Here is a 27881-nt window from a genome sequence, read left to right as displayed (position 1 = left end):
GGCAGAGGACAGGCTCTCACTTTATGCTGATTATCTACGGCTAACCAACACCCCTCGCCTAGTATACCTAGGACACAATGAATACTCAAGGTGTTTGGAGATGCCTCTGGCCTGAGAGTTAATTGGGATAAAATTATGCATTTCCCCACATGAGACTCCAGTCCTGGGAGCTCTACCACCTCCTGAACATTATAGGTCGTAGTGCAAAGATCGAAAACGGTCACCCTTCCTTGCTTTTTATACACACTCCAAAATGTCACCTTTCCACTACAACCATCCTCCTTTCAAAGCCTCAAAACTTTGGTACGCTCTTTTTTATGGGGTGTTGGGGGCAAACCTGCATGTGTCTCTATGCTGAAGTGCATACAACATTCCTTGACTTTTCTGAAGGGGTTGGGGCAGACATTCCCTGTGCGATGCCCTGTACGAGCAGTGGCTTGGACTCCGCTTAGAATGCATTATGCTGACATGGCGCATTGTTTATGTTGTAAATTACTGGACTTGTCATGCTCTGATATGTTCTACCGTCTGCACTATGTTGTTCTTGTTGAGCTGTAATAAAAGATTTATCCCCCCCAAAAAAGAATGAAGAAATCTGTGACTCTCTACTTGGTAATGCGCTATGGGAGAAAATTATAACATCATGCATTCAGACAGATCATGATAACATGACACATTCAGATAGATTTTGCTAGAATCCAGTCAAATTGGGAATACACCAGTTCTGAAGCATTAGGACCCATGTGGCGATCTATCTCCAGGGGATCTTTACCTAGCAGTAAGAGAATTTTGACAAGATCCAGGTAACCCCCTGTCATCACAGTACCGTGAACCAACCAGCAACGATGCTCAATGTAACAGTCAACAGAATAAGGTCTGGTTTGAATGTCTTCCTATTGCGGACAACTAAATGCACAAAAAAGTGATCTCATACACAAAAGTCTACCAAAGGCTTTGCACAAAAAGTACAGATAGATTAAGACTTGCATCATTCTCGATTATACTGGTGGTATAGATGCCACATTACTAAGGATACCATCCAGCAATAAAGAACAAAGTCCACTGTCCTGAAGGCACTGAATTTCTGAATGTATTTATCTAAGATGGCCAGAAAAGGAATGCTCAACAGTTGTCACACACAGGTTGATGGAGCTGCATGCAGGCGCATACACCTCAAATTGTTAATGCTGGCACCAGTAAAGGCAGCTAGGACAAACATGCCACTCACAAACTGTGCTATAGTTAAAGCTAAGCAAATGTGCACACGCTGGAGCACCAAAAGAGGGACAATAAAAAATGTGATTAAGTAGAACACTTTTCTGAAAAACAGAAAAAGAAATTGAAACAAGACCCAAATGGCATGCAACAGAAGCCTTACATTGTCAAGCGGATACATTAAAGAACATGAGAAAGTAGCAGCACAAAGGAAAGATCTAATAACTGAAAGCTGTGTGCAATGTTTCTGGTTTGTTCTCTTTCTCCTCAAATTTATATTCCCCAAAGCGGAGGCCATGGAACCCAGCGACACACAAGAATTGCTACAGTGTTCTCGGAGACACCATGTTCCACCTGTATCAAGTGATCCAGTTGCTTGCCCTAAGACACATACTGAAAAAGGACAGGATGTAGCAAGTTTTCCTGTATTTTGTTTTTATTCTTTTCATTAACTCTCAGAAAAAGCACTAACTGGTTGTTTAACAGAAATCTCAACATTGGTGGAGGAGATTTTGTACGTTTTTCACCCCACAGTGGCTAATGTTAGTACAAAAGTTATTTTTTAAGACACTGCCCCTGCATGTGGTCAATGCTAAGAAGTAAACAGGAACCCCGGAATGACAACACGTTTACAAGGTCTCTGGCCTCAAATGCTGTGATGATAAAAAAAATCTGCCTTGAGGGGAACACCAAAACAGTTCATGAAGGTTCTTCAGGGTCAAGCACACGTATTAGCAGGTACCTGCTAAAAGATGTCAAGGCCATCGATGGTCCTCCAGCTTATGGGAAGTGGTGCACTGAGCAGGAACAAATGTAGTGACATATACTTCTAAGGCAACTTGCAATTCCCACGTGTTGCACTTGTGCATGTCTTCTGATTGCAGAATGCTTACAGGCCTTACTCATCAATCTGAGTTCCACTAGAGAACTAATGAGTGACAGCCATTGGGATCTTTAAGCAATGCAAACACTAGCCTAGAAGGCAATGTTATATTTAAAGGCCACAAAGCAATCTTATACAATGTGCACAGTTTGAATCAGGCCCTCGGATGAGATCTTGGTATACACAGTGTAGTTTCCATTCACAATTCTCAGCACATAAGCTTCCTACACGTAGAGCAGTGTGTTTTCTGGAATGCTGAAAAGGTCCATCAAGAAGAATGTTCCAGTCCACGGACCTCTGACAGACCTACCTGCTACATAGGGTGTGCAAACAAAAAAAAACGAAACTCTGCATCCTCGCCAGCACAGGACAAACATGTTGACCTCAATTCCTATTCACTCGCTCCTGAAATGTTTTTGAATAACTTACTGAAAACTTTCTTAGAAGGGCAACAGTGCCTGTAGTTCGTATAGCACCTTCATGAAGTTGAACTGGAACTGGCCACCAGTACAGGCGGATTTCGACTGGCCAGTGTTTGTCATTTTCCAGCCATTCTGTTTAGAAGATGTACCATAACCTGTGTACTGCAGGCTAGTATGTCAAGGTACTAGTGTAAATTAATCTATGGAAATGATTATGACAATGACAGATGATCGCAGACAGATGTCCCAAAGGCACAAACCAGCATTTGGTTGAGACACGTGCTCCTATCCTTCACAGGCGTTCAGAGTAGGCAAGGGTCTCTCTTCCAATAAAGTTCAAACATTGGAAACCATGTGTTTTGGGAGCACTCCATCCTATATGGAAGTTAGCAATATGGTACCAGGCATAACAGAAACAGGAAGGTGTTAATTCTTGAAGATTCTCAATTAGAAAAAAATCTTGACATTTGAAATCTACATATTTGTTAAATTAAAAAAAACAATATATTAATTTAAGTTAAATGTCGCTGAAGAGATTCCTAAAGTAAAGCCTGCAGAAACCCTCACAATATCCTAATTGGGATCATCCAATTGAGAGCAGACATTTGTGTGCAGCAGAAATGGGCACTGAGCACAAGTCATGTCTGAGGGTAAGTCAATTTGTGGTCATTTTTGTACAATTTCAACTGCAAACAGAGTAGCCCGGTGTGAGGTCTCATCGCAGATCCATGACCGTGATATCACGCTCGACGACAGTGATGTGGCTGCTGGCCTGCAAAGAGTGAGAAGGTGGGGGAGCCAAGGTGGGGAGAAACAAAAAGAAGAACAAGAGGTTATAGACACATAATGCAAGACGTGCACAGTCAGAACCTCTACAAATGGACTAAAATATAGGGTATTTTCTTGCTTGAAGTGCACACTGGCAAGACACAAAGCTTATGCTCGCTGGAACTACCAGACAGAGTACAATGCAAACGCTTATTAGCTGTGCTGTGCTTGTGGCAGGCACATAGAGTCAAGTGAGAATGTGGGAAGGAGCACAATGCATTAACTCTTGCCAGGTGGACATCTGGCACGGTGTATGTTGAGGGCAGGGGCGACTATTCTGTTTGATTGGAGGAGCGTCGCCCCACAAAGGAAAGCCCCAGGCCAGAGTTGAAAAATAAAATGGCAATAAAGTTTATTTATTACTATTTTATTTTTCAGCAACTGGCCCGAGCAGGGAGCTGTGCGCTTTAAAATGCGCATGTCTCTTTGGCCGACCTTCTTGGGATTGCCAGCCAGACATGCGCATTTTAAACTGAGGGAGGCCACTCCCTCCAATCTTGGCGCTGCTCTCAGGCTGGTTCGAGCAGCGGCAAATTTGGTTAGGGGAGTTGGCTGGGTCTCACGTTGGAGCCTGCCTGGAAGAGAGACGACTGATGGAGGAGGACGTCGCGTCTCAAGGTAAGTGCATTTCATTTCATTTTTTTGTCACACCACCCTCGGTACATGGCAGCTGCCACTGGTTAAGGGTAGTGAATATGGCAGTCAAATGAATCATGTTGAGGGGAAGTAAACATTGCAAGGGAACATAAGTGTGTCTGTGGCAGAAGAATACAGCTGTTTCTGTACCAGAAATTTAGGCGGAAGTGTTCCTCAGGGTACGAATGGAGAAGGGGTGCTCTCAAAAGCAAGCGAGACCACCAGTGCTTAATTTGTAAAATAAATAAATAAATACATAAAATAAATACAAGGGTCCAAAGTTTTTCCTAGGAGCCAGCTGCCAGTGCAGCCACAAAGAAGGATGGGCGAATACCAAGGCTGCCCAGTTTTGATTACACTTCATGCATCTTTCTTCCACCAACCTACAATTCCAGTCTTTATGTTACTCTTACAGGCTCTTTTTCATCCCGGTTTTCAGCCTTTGTTAGTTTTCTAATCTTTCTCTTTCGCCTCCTTTCTCCATTTTTGTCTTGCTCTCTTGCTCGGGGCCAAGTTTAATTAAAAAAAAAAAGTCCCCAAAAATTAGTGCAAGTGCAACCACACCCTACAATGTTCAGGTCAAACTCATTTTTCTACATACTGCTAGGTGTCTTTCTCTGCTCTCGTTTACATGTTGGTTATACATCCTGCCTTCTTGCTCACCTTCTACCATCATTCTCAGGTGGCGAAGTGTAAAAGTGGGTCATAACAAAAATGAATGTGTTTTCATGTCACGCAACTGGTGCTCGTGTAAAAGCGCTCTGATAACCAATACCTTCGGGTCAAGTTTGCGCAATAGAAAGCTCCGTAAAAACATAAATAACATACATGCTTCTTCATAGGAATACTCACAGTGAAGAGTGGTGGATCTTTGCAGTGAGGATGGAAGCCTTTCTGTCTACACGATGAAATCTCCTCCATCCCATGGTCAGTCAACTTAAAAAACCCTGTTCTAAAGGAGTAACGAAAATATAGATATCTTAGCAACTTAGTTGGAGTTAATTTTTCTTAAGATCAACACCTGGTTTTGTTGACACCTTCAAGCACCAAGGCATAATCGTCATGACCTTCCCATCAAGCACAGCAGCACCTGCACCCATACAATCTCAGCATCTTTCATTCGGTTTCCTAGGCAAAGTCTATAGCACCCACTAATCACACCTATGCACCCAGCAAACTGCACAAATACATTTCAAGTACAGCCGGACATCACTCATTTCAGTCAGGAACAGCCAGGATCTTACCTCGCCTCATCTAGCAGCAGTTAGCACTTCATCTTCTTCACATTCATAGGATATCTTTTCTTTCATTTTACCAGGGACAGACAGATTAAACTTCCATCTCCAGTGTTGAAAATATATACATTGTCACACTTAGAAAATTCCTTTTCTGCCAAAGGGGAAACTATTTTAAACTCCAGTCACCGACCATAATTTTCAACTGGCTCCTTTTCTCCCCTTCTGTCACAGAGTTTAAAAAAAAAAAGATTTAACGGAAGTGACATCTCAGCTTTGCGTCTTTTTTATTTTTAAATAAATAGCATAACGTCACAGGTTTGCAATGCTTATCTATTTTGGAACTTTCAGTATGCCAACAGCATATTGGGAGGAGGTGGGGGTCATAACCATTTATTTGCACGAATGCTATTACCACCTTTCCTAGACAATGCACTTCGGAGGCAAAACTCAAATCAGTTTCTGTAACTTCTTACAGTGACACTCACATGTGCGACTGTCAAGTCTACAATGAATGGATTAATAAACCATAATCCTTTATGGTTTATGAAAATCTGGTCTGAAAAAAAAGAATATCATCTCTCAGGATGAGACGATATGCCTGACACCTGTACAGCTTTTATGCTTTTGAACCCAATGTTGGGCATGGAGACTGTGTTAAAGTCACAAAGGGACTCAGACACCGATCCCAAAGACCAAACAAGAAAACTTTCATTTAGAATCCATTCTTCTATAAAGATAATACTTTTCCTATGGTGAGTGGTAACAGAGACTATATGAGGTCTCCATAGAACACTATTTTTGCATCAGTATTAACCCCTTCAGCGCGGCGCGGATTACCGCGCCGTGCTGAAGGTTCCGTGCGCGGGCGGGGCCGTGATGGAGCGGTTCCGTCATGCGCACAGCGCAACCGACGCGCATGACGTAACCGCTCCGTCACTCGCACGGAAGGGGTTAAAGGAAACTAGGTTTGACCTCACTTCACTGAAACATGGGTGTAACATTTTCAGAGAACACATTATGGGCTACTAAAGAACAACACCATTATAGTTGCTGTTTCTGAAACCAATCACGTATACAGATAAGACGTAATATCTAATTGAGTTACTTTGACTAAGAGTTATGAATTAGTAGCTACTAGTAGCTCTCCAGCTACCTATAACCAGCTCTACTGTGTACAGCCATGCCTACTAAATTAGAATCCATTGCTTGGTTAATTTAATATATGTGTACCAAAATGGAAGAGCAACATTCAAGATGAAAATGTGTGTATTTTCATAACTCATAAGTTGATATTTAGAGACCATGGTGGAATTTCCAAATTAAATTTAAAGCGGAAATTTGAGTAATAAATCATGAGGCAATAGGGAGACCTATGATCACTAATATTATTACCTTGTTGCCAGGGGCATTGCACCTATGTAGAGGCATTCCATATTGACAAAGCCATTTTTATATTACTGCTGGCAACCATGCCTGATGAACATAGGCAATCACTGCTCGTAACGTAGCGTTTGGTGCCTGCTAATAAAACCTTGTCTGATGTGGTCACTATGCAACACTAATATTAGTAGCTCAGAATGATTTTCATTGAACATAAGTAGCTTTTATTTCACAAAAGGTTGGAGACCCCTGTACTAGCCAATGGGTCACTTACCTTTAGGGTGACTACACCCTTTGTATGACCCCCTCCCTTTGGGGAGGGGGCAGCCCCTAATCCTATTGGCTAAAATCCTTCCATCCAACATGGAGGATTTTCTAAGGAGGGGTTCACTTCAATTTGGGACACCTTAGTGGTGGTCCTGGCTGAGAGGGGACACCTCTCCTGACTACTAATTGTCCAGCCAACCTCGCCACCAAAAGTGGGGCTTGGTCAGGGGGTCGGGCATCTCCTCTAGCTGTAGAGGCCCTGGCTAGCATAACAAAGGGCAGGAAACCTCTCAAGCTTGCAGCACTTGAATGTGGTTACTGCTTGGGGGGTAGGTGTGAAGCACCTCTACCCAGAGCAGGCCTTGTTTCTGACCCATGAGAGCACAAGGCTCCCACCTCAGGGGGTCAGAAACATGTCTGCAAGTGGAAGGCTGGTGCAGACAAGTCAGCTGTACACCAGAGAGTTGGTCGTTTATCCCAAAGACACCCTATGAGTGTACTTCACAATAAATCCAACACTGGCATCTGTGTGGGTTTATTATGCTGAGACGTTTGATATCAAATTTACTGGCATTCAGTAAAGCCATCATGGAGCTGTGGAGCAAATAATGACAAACTCCTAGTCCATGTACTCAATATGGCTTCACTGCACTTACAATGTCAAAGAACGGACTTAGACACTGTAGATGCATATTGCCCAGGCAGCTATGTCCTCACACGTGGAATAGTGCGCCCGGCCTTGGGGCTGTGAGGCTTGCTAGAGAAGTGACCTACCTCTGCCACCGGCAGTGGTTTGTAGGCATGGCACACAGGGACTAGTGCCATGTCAACTCTTCAGTTTTAGCTGCACCAAAACTAACAGTCTGCAATGGCGAGGGGTATCTGAAGGTGTCACAATACATTCAGCAGCTCTTATAGAACCTCTCTGGTTACAAGGCCCTTAGCACCAGTAGTACATTTTACAAGTGACTTATATGTGTGTTAGAGGTGGGCTAATTGTGGAAACAAAGGTACAGTTTTGGGAAAGAACACAGTCAAAGCCCATCAGATATCAGGCAAAAAGTGGGAGGTATCTATGCAAAAAGGGGCACTTTCCTACATTCTGTACCTAGCATTCAGAAATAGACTGAAAAACAGAAACACAGGAGTAAATTATCCAATTCCTTTTGCCTCCAACCCAATCTGCATTTCACCAGGTATGGGAAACACCTTCTAAAACTTAAGTTATGACCAGATATAGCAGCACATTTACAGTTCAGAACATTTGAGACCATAATCATTATTAGGAGCTATTTAACCACCTTCAGACTGTGACATGGTGTAATAAAATGGATAAATTCCCACGGTCACATCCCGGTTTGCAAGGTAATTTTTTTTACTTCCACCTACCTACACTACCACCATAATAAGCCAGACTAAACAAAACACAATTTGATATTTGAGAGCGAGTGTCTCTGATACGCTGCGTTCGATGAATAAAAGGTTCCATTAAAAAACGGTCTCATTTTGCCAACAATTAATTGAAGATATTTTCAATCAAGTTGGCAGCCAAATTTCCAGAATTTATTTAATGCTACTAACAAATTACTACTGATACGGTCCCTCAAGTGCTCTTTTGTCCATTTCCCAATTTCTTACATCATCGGTTTTTGGATTTATCCAGTACAAATAACCTGTTGAGTAAATATTTTAAATGCATTTTTACAGTGTAAATAAACAGAGTTGCTTGGAGAGCAGCTTCAGTACTTTCCAATTAACTCATCTGCATTAAGTAACTAATTACGTTAGAGAGTGCTTTTATTGCAATTAAAGCATCTTGGTCCTGCTCTGAGAAGAAACAAAAATCTCACTGAATCCAAAATAATGTCAACCTGAAGGCCTGGAAGAAATTGTCAAATAATTGAACATTGTTCCAATAAGTCACCAATACAAGCAGTCGCCTATTATGTCAAAGACAACAGGTATCGGGAACATCTGTACTTACTCTTGGTACTTTGGAGAACAGACAATAGCAACGGACTCAGCCAGCATCATCTGGTATGAGCAGTGGGTGTGCAGATCCACACTGGAGAGAAATGCTGTTTGGGTCGGATGTGTCTAAAGAGAAAACAAAATGAGATGATGTAAAAATTCACTGAAAGAGGTTCAATTCAACTGCATCTAAATGTCTGTGGTGTGGTCTCAAACTATGGCTTCTGATAATTCTAGTTTTGCTTTACCCCCATTACCAAATGCCGGACTTCCTGAAAAAGGAATATGCTGGATCAGGTACTTTCATATAATACTAGTCAACTTCATATCTCTAAGCTAGGAGAGTTGTTCACACCAGGCATGAGAAAGCTTGAGAGGTCTGTCTTTGCCAAGGAAATTTCAAATCAAAATCATGAGAAGCTGCTTTCTAAGAAGGAGCTCAGTACTAGCTCCTAATGTTTCCGTTTAGGCACTTGATCTTATACATGACAATGACCGTGTTATTTGAATATTAACTGTTGAATATTAACAGAGAAAATATTTTATCAAAAAGGTCACAGATCCTCACCCACTCTCTGTAGCATGCTTCATTATAGGGGTTTAATAGTGCAAGGCAGGCTGATTCAGAGCTCTTGGATTTTCTTCTTTATGTTCTTTGTGTACGAGAGTTAAATGTCTGTTGTTCAGGGTCTTCTGTACAGGTAAAATTGTATTACGCAGGTGTGCTATTAACTTTATTCTTCCCAGTTAGTGTTTCCCTTACAATATTAGGTATCCTAGGACATACCTAGTATCTCAGATTCTTAGAGTGAGAGTGCTATCCATGTGGATGAGGGGTTTGCTTCTTTAAGAAATATTTTCTCTGTATTTAATGGTTAATATCCAGGTTGGTTGGTCTGGAGACCAACGTACCATTTTCCCGTACAAGATCAAAAGCATCAACCGGGTTGAGGCTCTCGGATATCTTCTATCTCCCCCTCTGTTGTTGCAGGACTATTTCAAAGTCTGTGAAATCATGATGAAACCCGAAAAGTAAATATCACCTCTATTGGTATCCTAATCAATTTGAAAGCCCATTTCAATCGAGTTCCCGGTAGGAAGAGCTCCAGAGCAATTAACAATGAAAGGCAGCAACATTGCTGATATGCTATCAAGAGAGGAATAAGTATGAATGGGCTTTGCTCTGAGCCCAAGTGACACAGAAAAACACATACACAGGGAACCAAAAGCCAGATGTACAATTATTAAAAATAGCTTTTTCCAAATTGCGATTTTTACCGAATGCCTATTTGGTAATCGATATTTCTAATGTAGTAAACTTTACATTTTAAAATGGCGCTTCCAGTGGGTCATAAATTGACCGGTCTTATAAATATTAATTAGGAAGGATAGCCATCACAGGGATTGTGACCTGCTGGGGTCTGCAGACCTCCATGCCTGCGGTTGCTTTTGAATGAAGCAATCTTTTTATCTTAGGAACGCATTCCCATTTCCCCTTAAGAGAAAACAGAAAAATTAAGCATTTTAAGTTTCCTTTTTTAAGAGTAGGCATTGATCTGTGGGACTTCTGCCTGCTCTTATCTTAAAACAAAATTTTTAAACATTTGTATTTGCGAATGGTTACCACTAAAAAATAGTTGGCAAAAAATGTTTTGCAACCGTAATTTGGTCACAAAACACCAATACATGCTACTGTGAATTAGTATTTGGAAGGGGTGCCTATTTCAAATCCAAAATCGAAAACCTAAACTGCGATTCTACAGAATCGCAGTTTTCTGTATGTACATACCAAAAAGCATTTTTGCAGATTAAAAAAGGCTCAAAAAAGCTTTGTACGTCAGGCCCCAAGAGTAGAGGGTGGATGAATATTAAGGAAATTAAAGTACATAAGCAAGAAACAAGGGAAAACTAGAGTGGTAGAGCAAGTACTCTGTTTAATAAAGCAGAAAAAAGATGTAGAATAAACATCTCTTGCTTTCTTTATCTGGTATTGATGTATGTACAGCGATGATATTTTCAGATTGAAACATGAAGGTTTAGGAAGTATTCCGATAAAAATAATTTCTTAAAAGAACATGCTAAAAGCACCTAAGACCACGGGTGGGTGGAGTTGGCTGAGTGCCACTATGCAGAATTCCACGGAGTTGCCTAAAAACTCCATGGAATTCTGCTTTGCTCTGCCCTAATTACCATGCATGCAGGCAGCAGACCTGGAGGTTTCCTGACCCACAGACTGCCACCTGCTTTACAAGGCTAACCTGGATCTGGCATTCTCCGCCGTACCTGGACTGTCCTCATCCTGTCACCTCGTCGGCGCAAAACCCCTACTCTGTACGACTTGGAGGACGGAGCATGCCCGTGCGTGCACCCATGCGCAGTCCTCCCAAGACGTACAGTGTCAGGGGTTTCGCACCGACGAGGAGACAGCCAGGAAGAGGACAGCCCGGGCACGGCAAAGAACACCAATTACAGGTAAGAGTCCATCTGGGACTGTTCTCAGACTGGTGGAAGCCTCTTTAGAGCCAAAAGGCAAAGGGAACTTTGTCCATGGGTGGGGAAGGTATGATTAACGTGTAGTTATAGAACTTTATTAACTTCTGGGCAGGGTTTTGCTTGTGTAAAACTCAGTTTTGTTTAAAATGTAGACGCAATACTCTGCCTGAATTAAAACAGCATTTTATTTGCTTAAAGAGATATGTCTGTGAGTCCCCTTCCTGGTACTGCCCAATGTAAAAACGAGGAGTGTGGAGGGGCAGACAGGGGGTGCTCAGAATGCGCAATGCGAAACAAAATCTATAACGTAACGGTTCTCTGGTTACCGGAGTTAGTCAATGAGGCTTTCAGCCCACTGAAACCTCCGCTCTGCCTTCTCCAGCCTCCCTGGGCAAAATAACAAAACTTATAGCAGGAGAACATTTTACAGAAAACTGTGTTTCTTTGAGCCACCTGCCAAGTCTGGTTTAACTTTCCTGAAAAAACTCTGGAAGTAACAATTTTTTGCACAAAGCCCTGCCCACCTCCAATTTTGCAGTGCTCGCTCAAAGAAAAGATAAGAGCTGCGCACTGCAGGGCATGCGCAGGCTCCAATGGCCCTTGTTTTAGCTTGCTAGCTGATTAAGAAAAAGAAAAGGCTCATAATTGCGCCCCACAGCCCTCTCTGAGAGATTATGTGGTCAACCGATGACCATACCTTGCTGCTGAGGATTACCAGGGGTGGGAGGCAGGGGCAAACTCTGCCACGCCGCTGAAACATTTTTCTTTTGCCAACCTCTGCATTTCCAGAGGAGAGCAGAGTTGGCAAAACTCCGCAAACTCCGCTGGCGGAGCAGGGTTTGCCACCCACCCTTACCTAAGACCTAGGGAAGCAGACTGGACTTCTATACTACTTCCAATGGGAGTATATATTTTCTTAGTGGGTTAATGTGCATGCTTCTGAGATCTTTGTGTTAACTATAAGTGACCTGTTGATAGAAGAACGAACACAACGAGCATGAATCCACTTTATTAAAGACAATATATAGTAAAACAAGCATTTGCAATGCAATCGGTCTCGCCTTTGGGACCGTATATGTATTTAGCTATGCAGCACATTAGCCTAGGTGCTGAAACATCTACTGTTCTTTAGCATGGAGGGAAAGTAAGCACCAAAGTGCGTTACACGCCAGGTATGGAAACACATGGAGAGAAATATTGCCTTTCAGCGGGAAATGGTATAGTCCAAAGCTCTGTTTTTAATGTAAAATCAGGGCCTTCGGTGGTCAGATCACTGAAAATACAAAATTTGAAAAAAATATTATAGTCTACGGGTGCTCGTGGAAGACAATTTCTATGGACTGGAATCTAGAGAATGCTAAAGTGATTCTGGTATTTTACTGACCTCTGCTGGTCGTTTTTTATCAAGAAAGTTAAATAGAGGCAGTTGCCAGAAAAATTAAACAAGCATTGGCATAGCCAATAGGTCTCGCTTTTGGGACCTTATAAGTATATTTACTTTTGCTACAACCGCGGCACGTAAAGCGCGGGTGCCGCGATTAGAGCAAAAGTAAAGAAATAGTAAAAAACATCTATTTCTTTACTTTTGCTATAATCACTGCACCTGCGCTTCACTTTTAATGTTAAAAGTGAAGCGTGGGTGCCGCGATTATAGCAAAAGTAAAGAAATAGACGTTTTTTTCTATTTCTCTACTTTTGCTATAATCGCGGCACCCGCGCTTTACGTGCCACGATTATAGCAAAAGTAAACATACTTATAAGGTCCCAAAAGCGAGACCTATTGGCTATGCCAATGCTTGTTTACTTTTGCTATAATCGCGCAGGGGAGGGGGCCTGCGAGATTCCCTTGCGGGAGCGTGCGACCATATGGCGCCACCATATGGCGCCGCGCTCTCCCGCAGGGAATTCGCCCGACGTGCACGCGTTGCCATTGCAAGCAATGCAACGTGTGCACGTTTTTGCCCCCAAAGCTGTGCCGATGGCATTAGGTCTCAATCCTATGCAGCGCATGCACGCTGCGTAGGCGAGACCTAAAAAAGGAAGTCCTTCAGCAGAAAGCAATTCTGGTATTTTACTGACCTCTACTGGTCCTTTTTAGGTCTCGCCTAGCTATTGCGTAGCAATCGCTATGCGAGATTCTAGTAAGGGGCTCCCAAAAGGGCTCCCAAAAGTGGATTGCATGGCGAGCACGCGCACAATCACGTGCATCGTGCCGCCATGCAATCCACTTTTGGGGAAACGCTTGGGCCACTGGCGCGTGCACTGGCGACGGGCGTGCGGTTACACGCACAATGACGAGCAGAGGTGCCATATGGCTTTCCTCTCTCGTCATGGTGCGCGCACATCGCACACCACTCGCCAGCCAGCCTGCTTTCACTTTTGCGGGTTTGTGTTTCTAAGTAGTTTTGTGTGATTTCCGCACCACTCGCGGGCTTACCTCCTGCTCCCCCTCTCTCTTCACGTGGCCACTCCCCTTCCTGTATGCGAGGCTCGCCGGGGCCGCGCTTGTTATTAAACCCGCCTCTACTGCTGGCTGCTTTTTCAACACACCCATGTTTAAAAAATTTCAATACAATCACGAATTCCATGCAGTGACTGAACCACATATCTGGATCCAAAAATTGTTTCACAAACACAATTGCATCGTTTGCTAGCCGGAAAAGGACGTCCAACAAACGCTGGCGCCGTGCATGTAGTTTGCAGTTTATAGGGTTTCATATTATCCCTGCTTGCCTCAATCCGTCAAATACTCACTGCCTGACATATCATTCCGCTTCTAGGCAAGCTCTTCCCAACACTCCTCGTCAATCAAGCAAGCAGCCCCGTAATAAAGGTGCACGAGGGACAAAACCAGAACTGCTTTCCGTTACCAGACGCTGTTCTCGGGACAACCATAACTTTCCCTGGCTGCTAACAAAACTGAGTGAAGAACAACGTGACTTCAACAACAAAGGCGGGGCCAAATTATGACCCTGCCCCACTGGATGCCAAACAGGACCCGCCTTTTCAGCCCCTCTCCTAGCGCTGCAACTTTCGCTCCTTGCAGCCGCCTTCAACTACGTTATATCGCGTGAGACAACTTAACAGCGAGCTTTAGAGGCATGACGGCAGGGCTTTAAGTGGAATGAAAAAATGAGGGGGTCTCTCTCAAAGGGGCGTGGCCAATGTAATTAAGGGCGTAGCTTAAAAACACAAACTAAAAGTCTGAACTTATAATAGTGTGCCGCCCGACTTGTATTTTGCTGTTTCGGTCATTGCATCTAAATATATAACTCAACAAGTAACATCGTACCTACAACAAGTCAGGACTATTGGCTTTGTCAATGGTTGTTAGTTGCATAAGATAAATAAACAGCAACTATGGCTCGTATATAATATTGAAAAAGCTTCCACCTAAACCCGGTGACACCAGGAAAATGTTCCTGCTCCCGAGTTTCAAAAAGACAAGGGAAAACCAGAGAGAGAATGACTCTTTAAAGGCATGAAGTAATGCCGTAACTTCTCCACTAGTGAGTAGTGTGTGAGCAGGTGCGCATTCGATGTGCCTTGTGTCACTGCAGTCCGGGAAAAACGGAACACCTGTGCCAGGGCACAAAACAGAGCCCGATAGAGACCCGTTTGGAGGCCCCCTTTAAAACAAGCATTGGCATAGCCGCCAATAGGTCTCGCCTTTGGGACCTTACAAGTGTTTAGCCATGCAACAGTTGCATAACTAAATACTTATAAGGTCTCAAAAGCGAGACCTATTGGCTTTGCCAGGGCTTGTTTATTAAGACAGTTAAATAGAGACAGTTGAACTGCAAAAAAGTCCCTAAGTGGAAGCATACAAGTCCTAGGGCTGATCTCCAGAGCCCACAAAGTACATGCACATATAAGTATATACTAATATATAAGTATATACTAAAGTATATAAAAGAGGTCTCGAATGCTCGACCTAAACATGGGTAGTGAACACCAGGAAACAATTCAGTTTCTGGTATGAGCTAGGTAAATAGTAGGTCTGTGCTAAGTTTACATTACGCTGGTGTAATTCGTGCAATTTCAGGAATTTCATGTCACGCTTGTCACATGAAATTTCCAAAATTAAGACATTACACTACTTCATGTAATTTTGTGCCCCTGGAGGTAAATATTTACTGCAAATACTGCAATTCCACTAACGCTCAGGAACAACAGCTGTTGTTCGCAGTGCTCTTGTTTAAAAGCTTCTTCGGACCAGGAAACAAAATGGGGATGCATTTCCCGCTGAAAGATAGCACACAATGATGGATTGGCATTACGCGTAATTACATGCACTTTCACGTAATTTTGATTTAATCTTGTGTTATTAAGCGACGGCAAATTATGCAAACTTTGCACACCGTTAGTAAATAGATGGTCAAACATGAGACGATATATACTGTGCAGGAAACAAAAACCTTTGAATCAGAGATCAAATTCTCACAACTAACAATAAAACTGATTTTATTACAACAGCTCCAAAACAATCATTCTCAGGCTGCGCAGAATTCGACCCATATTAAATATACTAATGCATTTGCAGGAGATAAAGTTTTAGTCAGGATGATACCATTTATTCAAGTGAAGATAGTAGAATTAAAGCCAAGGTTTTTCGTTTCAAATTGTGGTCAACCAGAGTTGTGTTTTCTTACATGAATCTTACTGAATCCAAATGTGGGTATGTATGCAATTGCTCGGGGCAATAAAAGGATGATGGCGAGTGAAGGCAGCTAGAGTGCTTTACTTCAACTGATGACCTGTGGTGAACGAATACAAAATGTGGACCCTTGATTTTGTGGCCATATTTCCATCAAGGGGCTTGGCATCAGGCCTTTTTGGTGATATGGCCAAAGAGAAGTGTCTGAATGTTTCTATAATCTTTACTTGGCTAAGGTACTCAACTAAATGCAAGTGGCTTCTTAGTCAATCCACATTGTAGTGTGTTTCAGGAAGGAGCAGTTTCTTTGCTCAAGGCCTATTGAGACACAGGCCTGGAGGGAAACCATCATTAGCGCAGTAGGGGCTCTGGCACAAGCACAAGAGGATATGAGGGGCTTACTGCACCCCAATTATGGCAGGCTTTTTCCACTCAAGTATGGAAGAGGGGGCGCAGAAGTTTTGCTTGCATTAGGGCTCCAGCACCCTTCTGCAGAACTGATACAGCAAATACGTATTCTGTGGTTGTAGTCGCTACAACACGGACGCAGGCATACACTGACACTGCAGACTTCTTACGTGAATCCAGCCGAGAGTGATTAAACTGTGCTGGTCCTGGATCAAGAACAGCTCCTCTTCATTTTCGGTGTTGCAGAAGTCGGGACCACCAGACTGCTTTGGCACAATCACATGAGTGATGGTGAACTCATTCCTCATCTGGAAGACAATGGGCAGCAAGTGTAAACAATACTAACATTGCTGTAGGTAACTGTTACAGCGGTGGTAGATTAAGCTGAACATATCAGCAGATTCGAAGGAACGATGCCTGCTTGGCCATAGTTTACACAGCATTCTTGGAGATCAAAAAGCGAGAGGTAGAGAGATGTAAACAAACATACGACCCCTAGCACCCAGAGTACAGAAAATCTCCTTCAAAGAAGCACCATGCAAGTGGCACAGGTTAACAAAGGTTAATATTGCAGTGTAGCAATACACAAATACATAGGGCACAAGACAACACATTTGACCGATATAAAGAAATCATACTAAAAATGTGCCAGGGCCAATCAAATGTGTTTCTGGTGTCCTAGGAGTGGCGCAGCTTACACTTGCTTGGTTTCCTTAAATATAGAGAAATCTCTCTCTTGCAGTGAGTGTATTCTTATGAGCAATAAGATGTTTTTTTACTTGTGGGACCAACGAACTATGCATCTTGATGTGAACAGCTCCCACACTGCCTAAAATAAAAATCATGGACATTGCCCAACATGTGCTTTTAAATGATACTAGGGTTAGCCCTAACAGGTAACTTTGTGCCCAGCCCTCCTGGGGGGCTTTTCCGAAGCCGAGCCTGACACAGAGTCCAACAATTTCTCCAATATCCCAGTTCACTGCCACGGTCTTAAAATGAATCTATTAACTAGGAAGTGCCTCAGCCCATCAGGACAAGTGGCAGGCTTACGGTTACAGAACAGACTGGGGTTCCACATGAGGGGCAATCCAGTTCTCAACTGAGGTGTGAGATGTGGCTCAGTTACAGCATGCCAGAGTATCAACAACAAACAAAGATAATGTACCAGTTTACCGCACAGGATCCCACACGTCTCAACTCCTTTCGATGTATTGAGTTCAGCCAGATGCAGGAATTTGATGCAGAGATCTCTCGGAACACTCAAGTGTCTAAGGCCGTCGCTCATACCATCTAGAGTGAGGTGAAAGAAAAAAAAGAAAGTAGAGAGAGAATATAAGCCAAGCTTTGGACACACATTAAAAGATAGATGTACTTATTTCGCCTTATATACAGTCCTAAATATTCATCTTCACTTTTCCTAAACGTCCATCTTCACTCACCTCCAGGCCTTGCACTGGCTCCCAAAAAATGAAAACAAACACATTGAGAGCTCTCAGTTGAACATTTTGTACTCAGTCGATTCTGTTTCTCCCGCTGTTTTAAAGGCAGGCTGCTCAGTAAATTACTAAAAACACAAAAATCTACATTCTGATGGTTAACATAGTTTGTTAAAATGGCACAGCAGGGACCATTATTGTTCCCACCACTCAAATCTAAATAAAGTGGTCATATTTAAACGGTGGAAAGCTATTTTCGAGCTCACGTTTTGGGTTACCTATAGTTAGAATGTATAATACAAGATAAGGTGGTGATGGGCAAAAAAGAAAAAACAACCTATTGCAGTGCATATTTAAACTGTTGTAAGCTATTTAGTGCTCATTTTTGGGCTACCTCTAGTTAGACTGGTCAAGATCAACTGGTAATGGGCAAAAAAACAACTACTTGCAGTGCATTTTGTTTTGAATGTCTCACAATATGCCACACAGGTCAGCCAATATACATTGGTAAGACAATATATGCTGAGACGTGGGCCCCTTGCTCACTTTGCCACTGCATTCAAGCCAGCCTGGCTGATGAGGGCTGTTCGCCCCAAACCGGTCACAGGATGCTGGTTTCCAGTCCAGGGAAGACATGGCTTTGCAGTTCGGGCTGGATTGTTCCCATGAGGCTCAGGGTCAAGACTGATTTGCATATAGCTATGTCTGAACTGGGGTGGCGAAGTGAGCTAAAGAACGATGATGGATTCAACCCAGATCTGTGACTGGGGGTGAGTGTCTGAAAAGTTTCAGTACTCCGTCCATCATCTCCTTGTGTTTGCAATATACATTTCAACAGTTCTTTGAAAAGGCAATGACTACCACGCAGTTTCAGGATAAATCGGCATTCACAGGGCCCTAAGTATCACCCACGGTATTGGCTTTGCAAATGCTTTTCGATGATTACGGAGAAGGAAACCGTGCAGGGGACATATGGAAAACAGGGAGGCAATCATAGGCAACAAGTGCAACCATTGCAGTGCTGAAATGCATGTTTTAAAAGTGTTCCTTCAGGTAAACAGAAGAAGGGTACAACTCATTCAGTCAGAAGACTGCAAGACCGAATTTATCCTTTATGCTATAAAAAAAAGAATAGCGAGAAAAGTCAACAAGTAAAGGGGAGAGAACTGAGACAGACAACAAAGCCCTCCAATCACAGAAAGAGGGTGACTCAAAGTCCACTCTAAACACATGTTCTGTGCCCAAACCAGTAAGCCTTCTTACAAAACAGAAAAAGCGGACAGTAGCTGTGGGACCAAAAAATGAGTACTGGTCACAATCACAGTTTGTTTGTTTTTAAGATCCTCGTCTCTTTGAGAGAAGGCACTGTTGGCCAACGTGGTCTGTTGATAGTCTTCATTTGGCAACATGAAGAAAAGTAGTTTTCTCATTGAAGTACTAAAAAAAGGTTCTTGGTCAAACTAGGAAGTGCTTTGAAGCAACAGGCTAAACTCTAATGGTAAGTGCAACATTAACTAAATTAACATCGGCAACTGAATGGGAAAATGTCAATGGCGGGAACCTTCAGAGGCATCAGTACATTTTTTGAAATATTGTCAAAAAGAAATTCAGCTACAGAAATCTCAAGTGGCCCCATTGCATAGGGGAGTAGCTCATCCAATCTTATGTTTTCTTTTTATTGTTTGCATACAGTAATGTAGGAAAAAACATTGGATGATATAAGCTACTCACAACTGAAAGAATACTGCTTTAGATGCCTGGATGGTGTGGGCTACTCACACCTGAAACGATACAGCTTGGTATGCTTAGGGTTGCCTGGAGCTTTACAGGAACTAAACTCTTTGCAAGTACAGTCTTAAGACTGAGAGACTGAAAGTGTCCTGCTTCTATTCTAGTTGTCACTTGCTATTTCAACAGGAGTTTTTTATTCTGTGAACACAACTAGAGTCTTTGACACAGCATAAACTTTGAAAACATAATTAGAAGGTCATTAGGTCTCAATGTGTAGAAAGTAAAAGGTGGCAAAAGATTATGGAAGCCTTGGAAAAATCTAACTACTTAAGGTATCAAAATGCAAAGTGGGTGAGTGCAACATTGTCAGTTAACACCTAAAATGGGGTAAGTTGCAATGGTACATTTTCAATGATTGGTTATCATAACAAATGTTACTTGGTGGAAACACTGACCTGTGAGGGCAAGACTGACCCGTAATTGAAACCTTTCTTGTTGGTTGGGTAGCATTAGAAGGGTATCCGAATGAATTTCAACACATCGTGTCCTTTTCTTTTTTTTTTTTTTTTTTTTACAGAGGTGCCCATGGCTTTGTAGTTTTTGCATTTTGAGCTTGGAGAGGAGATACCAATGTTTGAAAACTCGATTTACAAACCTGCCATCTTATTCAATGTGCATCGCCCACTATAAGACATTGAAGTGGAAATACTCCTTATCAAGCTGCACCTGCCTCGAAGAAGCATAACCTCTACATGATGGTTAATTTAGGAGGTGGTTGGGGCAGACTATGGCCAATGCATGGCAGACTGCTGTGTTATGTTCTATGCATTCATCCTGTACAAGAAGCCATGCTGTAAGACGGCCCCGAAAGGAGCGATAAAGCAAGAAGGACACGTTGGTACGTCTGTGATCTGAGCGACAGTCACATTCTCATTCCCCTGCAGCGTTATGGAGTCCATGGGGTTATCCTTCAGATTCTTTTTCGTCAGTATCCAACTAGAGTCCCACTACATTTACATTTTCCCTCCCTTAACTATGCTATGTAATTACTGGCAGTATCTAAGGCCATCCTTTATAATTGGTGACTTACCTTTACCTTGCATGTGCTTGTGGGTTAGCCTTACAGTCCTTATGTATCCTACAGAGTTATCCATGTTACCCTTCAGATTCCTTATGCTCAGTATTTCTACGTAGAGACTAGCCTTTACATTTATAATGCTCAGTACTCAAATTCAGTGCTTGTGAACGACTTACTGCTCTCGCTGTTGGAAATGCTTCCAGGTTTCAAAGATCGGTCCACAGGTGGAGGTGCTGGGGGAGCACTTGGCAAAGGTTGTACTGGTTGGGAAGTTGGACTGGGAGATGGAGTTACAATGGGGGGCTCCTTTACACCTGGTATGAGTGGGCCTCCAACTGGCTCAACTCCTGGAGCTGGCTTCCCAAACTCCTCCAGAATCCTCAGACGTTCTTGTTCCAACTCCTTACGCCGCATCATATCCTCAAAGGCCATAATCTGCGCATGTTCGATCTGCTGCTGCTTCATCTGTGCCACCCGCTGCCGCTCTTCCTCCAGCTGCTGCTGCAGGACCAGCTGACGGGCCAGCTCCTCCTCCTCTTGCTTCTACACCAAGAAACAAACATCAGATGTGTCAACAGTGAAGTGAAATGCATATAGCACACACACAACCTTGATCCAATGTTCAAACACTGCCGATACTGCCAGAAACTAGAAAGGATACCCTTCAACATTCATCAGGCACTTTTTTCAAAAGTACTAAAATGGGTTAAAGAATGCAGACAAGGCACAGGATTCTTTCTCCAGAATGTGCTGCAACACTGGAGCAGTAGATTGAAAAACATTACCATATTACAGCAATCCGATTCAATAAGTAAACTCAACAGGGTGGTTATGCTTTTAAGTAAAAATGACAAGTTAAGTTCATGCCATTAATAATTGCACTCAAGACCGTTATGGATAACTTGAATATTTCAATAAGACTTCAAATCGACAGGTTAATTTATTGTTCTGGAATTAGCTGCCACCTCTAAAGACATGTTAATAAACTCCATTCTAATTGCATTCACCATGCAAGACTAGGGAAGCCACAGATCCTTTTTAGGAACGTTCCCCTCCAATAATCAAAAATGAATATGCCAATGATAGGCACCCATTAAGTGCAATCTGGACAATGGTTGGTAAGGAACACCAAAGATATTGAAAATTACAGGGACCTCTTCACTGAAGGAGAGCAATCTTGTTGGTTCGAGGCTCCAGGCTTTACAGGAAAGATCAACTCCTTTGTGGCCCTAAAGGATGGGCGAACAAAGCACTAAGCTTCATCAAGCTACTTTCTGGCAGATTCTTCAAGGCTATTCATGTGGCGTAACCCTTTTTCACTAGGCATGAACGACAGAGAGAAGATGCTAGAACCAAACTTGTAGTTCCTGGGTAGGCCCTAAGTTTTTCACAAGCAGTGAGTCACCAATAAGGGCTACCAAACCTGTGGGTAAGTTATTACAGAGATACAAGTCCTTTGCCACAGCTACTGCACATGCCTTCATACTTCTCAGCCAGAGATCATATGCATGGCAAGATATTCAGGAGAACCTGAGAGGGACATTACAGAGACCTATTTTCACACCTGCTCACATTACTAGCAGTGTGACACTAATTACGGTCCACTATCCAGGGTATATAGATGAACATTCTGAAAAGAACTACAGGAACTCCGGGAGGATGAAGGTGCCCTACTCAAGAGTGAGTGTAACGAGTGAGCCACTACAGCATGTGAGTGATTATATCATGACTGAGTACATTAACCCTTTTAAGACTATGTAGCTGGCACCCCAAACATCAGGGATTGTTTTAAATGTTTTGCCCTACAGCAAAATTGATTGAATAATGAATACATCTCAGAGTATGGCACACGTGTAACTTGTGAGTGGGTTTCATTTTGGGAGATACACCATGGAGGGTTTTCTGGGCCCACTAACCAGACCTTACAAAGAAACAGGTATACGGAAACAGTCTTTTTGTAGGTTTATCCCCACTTTTTCTCGCCATTTGGACTACTAGCTTCTGGTTTTCAACTCGGAGAGTGCACTGAGGCCTGCAAACCAGACCCCAGTGCAGGTGTTCCGACCCATCACAAAAGATATGTCGAACTGGATTTCCCCAATTGGCAATCACTGACTTACTTTGAAGTCCCTAGTATATGGTGCCCAGGGTCCCAAGGGCATGTAAGGCAGAGAGTCCACCCAGGACGGCAGCACTGTTTGTGCCATCCTGAGTGTGACAAAAGACTTGACTGGAAGAGCAGTGTTCACACAGCTAGTTCGACTTTGCCATCACTATTAATGGCAAAGCCACCAATTCCCTTAACAATATATGTAAGTATACCCTAAGGAAGACCTAGAGAGCCCTATGGCAGGTAATTGTGTATTGTTAAGCAAGACATATAGAGTCATATATGTCTTAGCAGCAAGATTCTTAAAGTTGTCGTTTTTCAGAGGAAAGGTTAGTAGGGCCATTGGTTAACACAGTGTTACCAACTGGCATCCAAGCCTGGCCAACTTCTGGATGGGACTACCTAACTGGGCACAGGAAGATATCAAATTAATTTTGGCATTGCATCTGACTTGATGACAAAGTCGAAATTAATGTCACTATTAAATTTAAGCAACTTTAAGAAAGTTGCCACTCTGTGCCCGAGTTGGTCCAATGGCTTTGCACAATCCCTGGCCAACAGACAGCTTTCTGCCCGCCTGGGGAGATGTGTGAACAACTTCCAGGCTCAGGAACAAAGGCAGCTGCTGCAGAGTAAGTTGTGACATCCTCACCCAGGAAGGCCACTCTGGGTGTTAGCCCAAAAGGTGAGCTTCAGATGGGAAGCCGCCTTTGAAGGGCCGCCAGTGACAATACTCCCGAGGAGGCTGCCTTTTGTTCAAGTTGGAGACAGGGCCAGAGAGGAAAAACCCTTTCCCAAACAGGTTTTCACGTGAGAGTGTAGCTCTGAGGTATCCACACCTCTGGGGTGGACTACAAAGCTCCTCACAGTGGAGGGAAGGCTCAGTCATCTTGACACTAGCAAGAATATTGCACTCTGGGATTGCCAAATGCCACACATCACCAGAACTTTGTCACTAAAGAGGAGGGGACCTACTAGCCTATTGGCTAGTGACCGCATTGTGCCCTGCAACACTTTCCCGGGATATAATGGCACCCCTGGCACTCTGAACCTCAGTACACGATGGATGTGCAAAGAGGACTGCCCTGCTACCCTTGAAATAGCACGAAGACAGGCTGCACCGTCAAAAGGACTGTACCTGCTGCACTTTTGGCTAGTGAAGTTTGGACTGTGCCTGTGGCTCCCAGCTATGGGAAACGTTGATTCCCCTGCCCCAGATCGAAGCTGTGATCCCAAGGATCATTCGGCAGGCCCCATGGGACAGCATTAGGGACATCAAAGTTGAGGAAGCCCAAACCGACATAGCAGTAACCACTTATGAGGATTCGCCGCCGACCGCCGTTGGGCGCTGCTAGAGACAAATTCGAGCTATCCAAAAGTTGCACCCGAATCTGCTGGAGGGCCATCAAAGTCCGGATTCATCGGCCAAGAGGTACACTAACCCGCACCAGGATATTCACTGTGAGCATTGTGCCGCAAGATCGGCAGCCCAGCCACAGCTGCACTTTCACTGTCACAAAGAGGATGCCGTGGGACCCTGAATGCGGTGGTCAAAGTTGCCCCATCTCACCCGAGTACTGAAGAATCATCTGCACCTCACCCCTGTCGACCGCACAGCTCCAGGAGCATCATTGAGCATCTTTTCTGCCTGGATCTCCAGCATCAGGACCACTGCATTTAAGTCTATGGAGGTCGTTTCCTAAAGGCTAGAACTGGACTGGAAAATGATTTTTGTTTACCAATGCTTGTTTGTGGTTGGATTAAAAGTTATTTAATATTTTAAAAATCCATAGCTTCGGAATCTTCCTGTGGATTTTGATGATCAAGGACTCTAAAAATTCAAAAAAGTATGTTCTGCTATTATAAATTGGAGTTATGTCTCTTGTTGCGCAACTTTCTTATTTTGTTGTTTGGTACTGTTAAAAGCTTTACACTAAGTTCCTTCGTCCAAGGTGTACTGCTCGATGCCACAGTTACCAAGGGCTGAGCTTGAGGTTTACAAATGTGCCTGACTGGATCCAATAAAGGTTTTTGTGAATGTAGTCCACAACAAGAACCCACAGCCATATCATGTAACAGACCCAGATCCTCACAACAGGTCATGTCCTTATAGTGTGCACCATATACAGAACAAGTGATGTACTCATTCTGGGACATTTAGCACCAAAGAAGGCCACCAAAGAAGCGCCAATCAAGACAGAGCATAGTGGCAAAAAACGGTACTATTTGCCTGCATTAACCATCAAGAGCAGAGTAGCAATATGTTTTGCAAACATTGTTAGATCAATTTCCACTCATTTTATTAAAATTCAAGGCATTGAGTGGGTGCTACATGTACAAACTACTATTCTACAGAGACTGAGAAAACCACTGGACATAGTAAAGGTTTATAATGAGTTTGGTTTACCAAAATCCAACTAGGTTTTCAATATTTGCGCATGAACAGTACTCCGCTTCCTTTTGGCTAGGTTCACAATATATAAATACCATATACATAGATACATAGCCATCAATTGATTGGTACTTGCGTTTTAGCATCTCAAAGTACCTTGAGTACCAGAGTATAATTTGCATTCAATCAAAATACCCCGATACTGGTAACGCTTTTGTTTTTACATATTCTTTGTTTGCATTTATTGTACGTTAGAGCCCTCTTTTCTGTTGAGCTCGCTTAATGATTTCTTGTCTATATAAAATGACCAAATGCAAATTAGAGTGCTTGGAGAAGAAGTTGCTCACTAACGCTCAATATGAGACTTTATTTCTGCCTATACATTCATGCTTTACTATGCCCTGTTAAGGACAGCTAAATGATAACATGCTATCAAAATAAAAAAATATATTAAGGGATATATCCCTTTTTTTGTGAAAAAAAATTAATTGTCCTCTTTACCTACTGTGTACTGCGCAAGGCTACCAACCTGCCCAACACTTCTGCACCCGGACTATCCAGGGCAGGTGAACCCGAACAGCTAGTGGATCTTGTGACCGTGACCTCCTAGTGCCTCAAGTCCTAAATGGGACCCCAAAATACGATTGCAAGTACCTGTATGCAGTATACGTTTCTTTCTTCATAGGTAAACATTACCGCGAAAAAACACAAATGTTTGACATTTTTATTTACCTGTAAAAATTGATAACTCAGAAAGTACTTACCCAATTACGAAGTTCATGGTGTTAAAAAATATATAAAAGTACCAGTTATTTTTCCAAATTGGCCTTGAGTGTGTGCCTCATCTTTTGACTCTGTGTGTTCAACAAATGTTTAACACAACCCTCCATTAAGCCTAAACTGCTCGACCACACTACCGCAAGAGAGAGGGATTCATTTAAGCCCTGTAAGCCAATACGGGCTATCTGGACTTTCTACATAGTGTACCTCTTTTTGGTACATTACATAAAAAGCTAGCTTCCTACAGCATGCAGTAATGGTCCGGATGAAAACCATACTGACCCAATGGGAACTTATTTGAAATGGCTGAAACATGCTGCCGAAGACTAAGGCAGTGCGAGACCATTCATGTCTCATAAAACATACACCACAGTTTTTAAAACTTGCCCAATGTTACCATTATTAAAGGATACCTTAATTGGCTGGTGGCCTTGAAATTATTTTAAAATGGCCTTTTCTCACTTGAGTTTCCCAAAGACAAACATGCTCCGCTGTTACTCAGGCATCATAGCACACCCAGATACAGTAGGTGTTTACAAGTAGGAACCGTAGGATGAAGCATGACACCAACTATGGTTGGTCGGCGAGGGTTCTTTTAAAACCCTTAAGGTTTCTCTATCTCTGAGTAAGGGACATCTCAGGAGTAAGTTTACAGTGGTAGCGAGCTCGTGTTTATTGTTTAACCATATTCGTAAATCGCCACAACTTTTTTGTCACTTGGCCTTCGACTATTGTCGACATTACAGGCTTTAGGCTGTAGGGGTCTAGATCAAAGATGGCAAATTACAGTACACCCACAACTACTCCATTCACTATACCGGTGGTTGAAGCTCTGTCAAGAAAACACTCTAGTTTATTCACCGCTGGTCACTGTCAAGATTTGGGAAATAATCTCTTGGTGATTCACCAGGGCCCTGGGTCTAACTGGCTACTTTGCCTAACACTGAAACCAAACTGGTAGCACCATCCAAAAAAGTAACTACAATAGAAAACACTGCAGCCCCTAAATTCATATTATAAATCAAACTGGCAAATCTGGCCACTCTTCTAAAGTGCTTTTTAAAGTGCTGAACGACTTTGTTAATCCAAGCGCGGGCTCCAAAAAAATTCAGGCTTTGCAAGAATTGTGCTACTCGTTAGTTGATTATTTTCATGATAACATTTTTCTCCTTTATCAGAACTTTCCCAGAGCGCCCGATCGTATATTTATAGAGCCTAATCTCAAATCTCCTACCATTAACTGTACTAGCAGCCTAGGAAAGTTTAATGCGTTCACCCCAGAACTAATTAAAAGATCTTTCGAAACTGCCAAATCTGGCTCTCTTTTGGGTTTATGTCCTCCCAGAATTCCTGCACTACTTTCGAATCAGTTAGCCCCGACTATATGCTCCTTGTTCAATCTATTAACACAGGAAAGATCCCTTTGGTCTGGAAAGCTGCGCAGGTTATGACTATACAAAAGAAGGATAGTCTCGCACCCACAAACCTTGAAAACTATTAGCACATCTTGCTGCTTCCTTTACTAGGCAAACTGCTAGAAGGTCAAATGAACAAGCAACTTTCAGACTACTTGGAAAACAACAAGATCTGGGACCCATTTTCAAACTGGGTTCCGATACTTTCACAGCACGGAGACCGCCTTAGTGGGAGTGACTGATCACATCCGTTTAGCTGCTGATGCCGATACACCTGCTACACTTGTGCTGTTGGATTTATCCGCAACGTTTGACACTGTGTCCCATCCTAGACTGCTACAAAGGCTGTATGAAATTGCAATCTATGTGACAGCCCTACAATGGTTCTCTGATTTCTTTTCAAAACAGATCCCGAACCATCTAACTGGGCTCTTTCAAATCCTGTACTATGATGATCGACTAGGGTGAGCCCCAGGGCTCATGTCTAAGCCCCATTCTTTTTAACATCTATGTTGCGCCCCCCCACCCCCCATTGCTA

At 42.9% G+C, this 27881-nt stretch overlaps 1 protein-coding gene across 1 annotated transcript in view; it reads right to left on the bottom strand.

The window, feature by feature from the left end:
* Positions 1 to 1633: 1633 nt before the first annotated feature.
* STAMBP (STAM binding protein) overlaps positions 1634 to 27881 on the bottom strand; it is a 196905-nt gene continuing 170657 nt past the window's right edge. The window contains exons 5-10 of the mRNA XM_085636201.1: positions 20823 to 21189; positions 17567 to 17691; positions 16569 to 16706; positions 8854 to 8966; positions 4837 to 4936; positions 1634 to 3292 (exon numbers count right to left, since the gene is read on the bottom strand). Of these exons, the coding sequence (XP_085492327.1) occupies positions 3236 to 3292; positions 4837 to 4936; positions 8854 to 8966; positions 16569 to 16706; positions 17567 to 17691; positions 20823 to 21189 (900 nt within the window). The 3' untranslated portion in view covers positions 1634 to 3235. The remainder of the gene's footprint in view (positions 3293 to 4836; positions 4937 to 8853; positions 8967 to 16568; positions 16707 to 17566; positions 17692 to 20822; positions 21190 to 27881) is intronic.

Source organism: Triturus cristatus, chromosome 11 (assembly GCF_964204655.1).
Source record: "Triturus cristatus chromosome 11, aTriCri1.1, whole genome shotgun sequence".
NCBI lineage: Eukaryota > Metazoa > Chordata > Amphibia > Caudata > Salamandridae > Triturus > Triturus cristatus.
The sequence above is the reverse complement of the archived record's forward strand: the minus strand, read 5'-3'. Positions and strand labels throughout refer to the sequence as shown.